The sequence below is a fragment of the Bactrocera latifrons genome, unplaced genomic scaffold (genome assembly GCF_001853355.1).
Source record: "Bactrocera latifrons isolate USDA-ARS-PBARC rearing strain unplaced genomic scaffold, ASM185335v1 scaffold_61, whole genome shotgun sequence".
Lineage (NCBI taxonomy): Eukaryota > Metazoa > Arthropoda > Insecta > Diptera > Tephritidae > Bactrocera > Bactrocera latifrons.
The window spans coordinates 275,689-283,039 of NW_017537279.1; the positions used below are offsets into that span (position 1 = coordinate 275,689).

At 45.5% G+C, this 7,351-nt stretch overlaps 1 protein-coding gene across 1 annotated transcript; it reads left to right on the top strand.

The window, feature by feature from the left end:
* The first annotated feature begins 413 nt into the window (after positions 1 to 413).
* On the top strand, positions 414 to 7,300 carry LOC108975106. Its single transcript, XM_018943384.1, has 5 exons — positions 414 to 474; positions 542 to 911; positions 975 to 1,886; positions 1,955 to 2,961; positions 3,070 to 7,300. Exons 2-5 carry the CDS (start codon positions 545 to 547, stop codon positions 7,105 to 7,107), a joined length of 6,324 nt encoding a protein of 2,107 aa, XP_018798929.1. The 5' UTR covers positions 414 to 474; positions 542 to 544; the 3' UTR covers positions 7,108 to 7,300.
* The last annotated feature ends 51 nt before the right edge of the window (positions 7,301 to 7,351 follow it).

Genomic DNA, 7,351 nt, shown 5'->3' on the forward strand with positions numbered 1-7,351 from the left:
ACATATGTATGTTTTGTATGTTAGCGTCTATTCTGGATAGATTATAGATGTTATACTATTGTTTAATATTCGGAACGAAGTTAGACGAGTATCACTCCGATTTCTCGGTTTCAAGTGGTTGGCAGCAAGAATGATTCAWAGAAAATGTTTTTAATGAAAGTCTTAACGGAAAATATGGGTTATGGGATCTTATTGGAAAATTATTTAAATGGCTTCTGACGTTCTCCCTGTGTAATCAATTAATTAATTCGGTTGGTGCTAATTTTTAGGACTCCGGTAAAGGTTAAGTTCAAACAAAAAATTTCGAGACTCTAAATGACGCCAATTGCTATCAAAATCAGCTGTGTATAGAAAAAGCGTAAATTGAAAGAAAACAAAAACTAAGAAGAAGACAATCAAGAGTAGACGTCAAATAAGAACACACGTGCAAAGTTAGCTGCACACTTTTTACCCAATAAAAAATATCTGGAAACTGTAAATTTAAAATAATGTTAGAATTCATAAATATACGAGAATTTAATGTGTTATTATAAACTTACAGAAAATGGCTATTGAGGCAAAGAATAAAAGAAAACGAAAACATCAGAATGCGCAAAATGATGGGGAAGACTTGCCGGATGATGGAGAAGTTGCAGTACCGAAGAAGATCGCCAAGAAAGTAAAACAAGCCAAAGATTATGGAAATCAGCTAAAAAAGAAGAAAGTCAAGAATCCTGCTGGAGAGCAGGAAGCAGGTGAGGGTGAAAAAACAGTAAACGGTAAGGCTGATCTTGCCGAAGATGTACAAGAGGAGGAAGAAGAAGAAATGCAGGAACACGATTCTGGCTATGAAGAGAAAGCGTTGAAGTTTTCAAAAGATTTCAAAATGCTAAATTTTCGTACAAAGTTGCGAAGCAATAATTTTATAACAGGTAAAATATTATTTTTTATTAAACTTCACATTATGACTTCGTTTTTTATATTTATTTGCTTAGAGCTCCGACACTTTCTGCATATTATACAGTCACGCCCCAAACTAGTMGCCAAATATATAGAGAAGCGTGGTAAACCGCTCGAACTGGCCGAAGCGCTTGAGCGTGTGGACAAAACGAATACACTACACATCGGCTATCTTTGTCAAGCGTTGCAACTAGTTTTAATGGAAATTGTATCGAATCAGAAAGAGCACATGGAGTCGGCGGTATACGCCTCACGTTATTTCCTCAAATCACATGGTAATGTGATCGATCAACTGCTCAAATCTGCACAATTGCAGCATCGACGCACCGCGCTTAAATTACTCACCGCCATTGTRTGTGTCGATCCACAATTAGGACGTCAATTGCTCGCTTCRTACGACATACTGTCCAATGTAAAGACAATCGAAAATATGCTTTCACATTCACCGCAAGAATTGAAAGAAACTGAGACAGTACGTAAATGCTTTATACATTTTGTGCTCGCCTACCTAATCGACGGTAACACACTGCTTATACGTAATATACTGGATCGTGGCGCACTGATACGTGCACTCGCCTCTGGCTTGCAATATGATGATCATGTAACGGTTTGTGTCGTYGTTAGCACTTTGCGTAAATATGTTTTGGAATGCAATGAAATATCGAAAACCAAGAAAATACATGTCTTCGACGCAGAATGCTGCAGACACTTTGCGCGTCTCTACGATTGGCTCGGACCCAAAGTGTAYGCCGCCAAGTGTGCGGGTAGGCAAGGGCCACACACACAGCTGCCTATGGATCAAATCGTGCCGTTGGTGAATGCGGAKGAGCGTGATGCTGTGGCGAAAGTGACACATGAATTCCTGTTACTGCTAATGACTTCACGTAAGCATGGYATCTGCTTTGATGCGRTAACAAATTATCGACAAAAACACAACGCCATACAGGGTGAGATAATTTTMTTWTTTCTTTATGTGGAATTTATAACCTAACTTTTTTTTCTTTATACAATGCAGGTAAAATTATCGGCCAACTCTATAAACCMTGGTGTAATGAACGCAAAACAGAGCTGGTTATACGCATACTCGCCACTTGTCCGGAYCTCGCACGTCACACGGTACGCAATTTTGCTGGYATTATMAATCCGTTGCGCACGGCACAGCGCGATTGGATTGCCGCTTGTGAATTTCTCACGAAAATAATAKCSACATTGCAACCGCAATTGCTACGCGCTGCATTGGATAAAATTACACTAACCGACTGCACCTATTTCATCAAGGATGTGTGCTTGCCCATCGAAACGTTGGCTTTGTTGACGGGCGCAAAAATGGTGCGTCATAAAAATTTCGGCTTTCGTTTGGCCGCCAACAAGTTGTTGTATGCCATGTTTGCGCAATATTCAGCTTATATGGCGGCAATAACAAAACGTGAAGAGGCGCGTGACAATGTGAATTCGCTGCGTCGCTTTCGTTTGGACATATTAAATCATATTTTGGTGAAYTATCCCACGGTCGAGGAGATACTCTTCTCGCTGTATATGTCTATAAAAGATCAGGAAGCCGAGGAGGTGACCGTRTTGGACCATTTAGATGTGTCGCTAGATCTATTGTTGATTATTTGTAAGGAGCATCGTTCTTTTGTGAATAAAACCAGCACCATTTTGGATTATTTGAATCTGTTGCGTCCGTTGTATGCCGGCGATGAGGSGGGTGATGCTAGCACCGCAACAGGCAACATTAAATTGGAATTGAAAGCTATCAAAACCATCCTATTGTTGTTGCCGAAAGCACTAGACCCCACCGAACAGCTATTTAGCAGCGTTTTGAAGTCCTTCATTAAAGCTTTCATGTATGGCAGCGAGGAGGTGCGTGTTGAAGCGGGTCAGCTGTTGCACACAATATTTTTRAATACCGGACTTTTCGATTCTGGCGTTTGGGAGATCGATTTGTGGCTGGAAGCGTTACGTTTCTTCGATGCCGACACCGTCGATGTGGTGACTCAGGTGTTCATTGAAGCGYTGCAGGTGCGTAAAGTATTYTACTTYATTGGYGTAGAYACCGCTTTTGCGGTTATAKCCRATTTYTTATAAGTATAGTATATTATAAAATTACAATGCTTTATTTACACACAGGTCACACGTGTGGATGTTGAGATGCCGAAAACGACCGAAAACATACTGAATGAGCAAAATTTGAAAAAACTCTTCGAGCACATCGAAAGCGGACTCTCGGTGCAAGCGTATGTGGAGAGCGTTTCGATAAGCAAGCTGTTGCCGCTCATTTTTAAGGGTGTTGAAATAATCACGCCACTAGATAAATACCTAGAAACTGTATGCCTACTACTCTACCACTACTATCCGAATCCAGAGCAAGTATTCGAATTGTATAAGCAACATTTTAACACGCTCGACAACTATATGCGCAGTTGGTTAGCCGCTAGCGCTAAAGAATTATCGCTAAAAAGCGCTAAATTGCCCGCAGAATTGCGCGTTTTGGCACAACTGCACGACGCGTTAGTGCKCGGTGACGTCAAATTTGCTAAAATTTTCGCCAAGTCGAAGACGGAGGCGGCAGCGCTTGAAGTGACACTACGCGGCGAAACAGTCGCGCTYAGCGCTGAGCTGAAAAGTGAACGCCTACTCATGATCTACGTGCAACAAGCGCTCTTCGTGGTTGCACAATTGGTGGAGAAGCAACGGCTGACGCGCAGCCAAGCCGAGGCAGCAGCCGAATTTCTAGGCGATTGTGTTAATGTGCTATGCGCGCTGACACCTACAGAGCAAGCGATTGGTGAGCACGACTACAATTTCGTCGATAATTTGTTTAAATACATCTTCAATTTACGTTTAACGCGCATACAAAGCACCGAGCTGATCAGCGCCAGCAACGAAACGCAACTGAGTTATCTCTATTTCTTGCGTTTGCTTACGGAGCGTTGCAATCACCACCCTTACTTTGTTACGCATGCGGTGAATTGTCGCCTAAAAGTGGTGAAAGCGATTGCCATCTCCATACAGTCGGTGGAGCAAACAAAGGCGGCTAGCGAACAGCTGCAGGATGCGGTGCGTTTGGTGCGCGCCTTACAGCTGTGCGCTGGTGAATGCATTGAAGTGCTCGAATTGTTAGTGACAAAGCTGAAATGCGGTGACTTTGTGCTCGCGGAGACCACGCAGAAGAGCGTCTACTATGAGTTGTTGGTGTGCGCATTGCAGCGCTTGGCCGCGTTGAAGCAGGCAGTGAAATGCGATTTTGTACCGAAGTTCACTAAGCTTTATGTGAATTTAGTAAAGCGTTTTGGTGCYGAAATGGGCTACGAACAGCTGGAGGAAGCGCTATACGATTTTCTAAGTATCGCGCATCARTATATACCGCAATTGGGTGCGAAATTTTTTGGCGCCTTCTTTGTCGAACGACGCATTGCCAAGTCTTCGATCAAGCTCGCCTGTTTGCTGCTCGAGCGCGATGCGCAGTTAGACGACGAATTCGTGCAGCTGTTGCCGACGCACATGCATAAGAAAGAGCTCGTTTATCCGTTAATCGATATTGCATTCGGCAAAGGTTTGACGCTTGAGCCAACGCTGCTGCAAAATATCTACCAATCGTTTAAGAGCGGCTTCATGAAGACAATCGAGAAGCCGCAGAAAGCGGGCGTTATCTACAAGGAGCATGCAGGCGCTTCTATCGCTTTGATTGAGCGCTGCATGCCGCGTTCGGAATGTGTGGACTTTTGCAATAAATCCTTCAAATTCGATGGCTTAGAGGTGTATCAGCTGCGCGTTATACATGCTATCTACAGCAAGGCGTTCGGCGACAGCACAGATGCGGCGAGCAACAACCAGCAGCGCGCGACCATATTTGTGAACTTCATTAATCTGCAAGTACAGTTGCTGAGTATTGAATTGAAGAARCAACAGGTGGATGCCGAGAAGCTGGAGTTGTGCGCTTTCCTATTGCAAAATTGGTGGCAACTTGTAAGCGTTGCTTGCGCCGCCAAGCCGTTGATGGCGAAAAAGCAGCGCGCTGGCAAGAAGAAGAAAGGCAACGCGCTCASTGAAGATGTGGCTGAAGCGCACGAGCAGGTGGCACAGGCAGACACCGACACTGACACTGCTACAGGCTTCACGCCCGATTTCACRAAGCTCTTGCACAATCAGCAATGGCTGAACTTCTGTAAGCTCTGCCTCAAGCTTGGCATGCATTCTGTAGTGGGCGATGAGGCCGCGACCCAGCAAACAGACGCCACGCATGGYTTATTGCTGCAATTACTTGCTTACCTCTGTCAGCAGCTGTACGCCGATTACACAGCCGAGCAGGACGCTGTGTCACCAATGGCGGAGCCGGCGCAGCTCTTCGATATGATTTGTACACATTCCAAGTTTTTCGATATCGTTTTGTCGCCGCGTGAAACACAAGTCAAAACACAAGTGCTGCACCTACTCTATACGCTGGCGCTGAAGAACCCGTCCGCGCTTAGTGATGYCCAAATACCCATCATATTGRGCGCCTATCAGGCGAAACTCAGCGATGCTGATCGCTACGCGCTKKCATTGTTGCAACTCTATGAGGTGCACGATTGCGGYCTACAACRATATCGTCCCTTCATTTGGGGCGAAAGCGCTATAGCTTTCTATGCATTGCGCGCGGCCGACGAAGAGCGCGCCAAGTTGACACAGCAAGAGACTTCCATAGCGCAGGTRATGTCGCTCATCGATCGTCAGCTTTGTGAGTATACGATTGATAATTTTCCAATTTGGCGTAAATTGAATGGCGCGCAGCAGCTGCCCGCAATTGAGTTCCGCGATCCATCACAGAAGGCGCTCGAATTCGGCGGCAATGAGCTAGAGCGTCGCATTGAACGCGRTGACGCGCAATTCGATGAAGCCGAGTTGCGCTTGTGTCCGGTGCGCGCGCGCGTTTCCCAGCAATGTTATGATCCCGCTTTCTTTGTGCCACTTATGAATATGTGTTTTGCGCCGGAAGCGTATTCGCATCCAGCGCGTCCAGTACAAAATGGCTTACTGTCGTTGGTGTTTGCTGCGCTCTCATCGCAGGATCGCGATATGCGCTTGGCAGCKGGCTGCGTGCAATTGCGTTATCGCGCGCACTTCGAGGCGAACAAATTCTTCGAGCGTCCGCTGTGGGTGCAGGCATACGACAACATACAGGCGGGTCTTAATGAGCTGCGCGAGTCGTGGGTGAAGCACAAGAAGAATAGCGGTATACCACGCGTACCATACATACCCGGGCTGTTCGTGGCGAAGACCTTCAATCTGACCACCGATCCAACACATTTACTTTACAAACAACTCACCATGTACTTGCGCTTGAAGAGCACTTTCAATTTTCAATGTGTGCCTGAGTTCAATGTGCTTTTCTACTCGCCGGAAATCGAGCATCAAGCCTTCCGCCAATTCATTGTCGAAGTCATACGCAATGGCTTGAAATCAGGCACAGATCTCTTTTTGCTCGTCACCACGAACACTTTCAAAGTGCTGCAAGGTTTCTATGGCAGTGCCATGTCTACGTTGGATATGAATTTGCTCATACTCTCYGTCTTCTCGACTTGCGCCAAAATACCCGCATCTTCGAAGGTTATGATCGAGCACGTTGGCCTCCTACCCTGGCTCAGTTCGGTCATCAGTACCATTGAGTTCTACCACTTCGACATTATTGAGGGTCTCATAAGCACAATTAGCAACCTCTGGTATTCCGTAAAAGCTTTCGCGCACGAATTCCACAATTTCGCTCATATTACGCTCGAATTACATTTGCTCGTGCTGGGTTTGCTGCCTCATCTCTCGGCACGCATTTCACCGCATAACTTTGCGCGTCTAATGAATATTCTACAGAAGACTTCGTGCGGCCAGCATTGTGCCGTGTCGGAGACGCAGTTGACCAACTTGATCGAATGCGCTGGCAAACATTATCCGTCGCTTGTACAGGACATCGAAGGTATCAAGTCGTTTGGTGGCGCTGGCGCGGCCACACATGAAGCTTACTGTCAGCAATTGTACGCGGCGCTGGGCGACGCGTCGGATGCGTCCACTGCACTTATGACCTTGTCGAGTCTGCGCGCCTACACGATCGATTGGTGGCAGTGCAGGCATGCGCAGAATGCACTGACTGGTGCGTCAGCGGATGTTGAGCTAAACGTAACAGTGGCGGGCTAAAAGACTTCCCTGCGCTGTCCTTGTAGTGTTCACATCCATCTATCATTAGTTTTAAACATTGTTTAGCAATAAATTTTCAATTTTTTAAATATTGTATTTCTTGTAGTGGTGATTATTGTAGAAGAAAATGTTGAAAGAATATGTATGTAGATATCTGAGCTTATTAGCGCCAATAAAAAAATGTTATACACCATTCACTTTCTAATTTTGTGAAAGTAGGAACGTAATCTTCGAATTAAAAGTG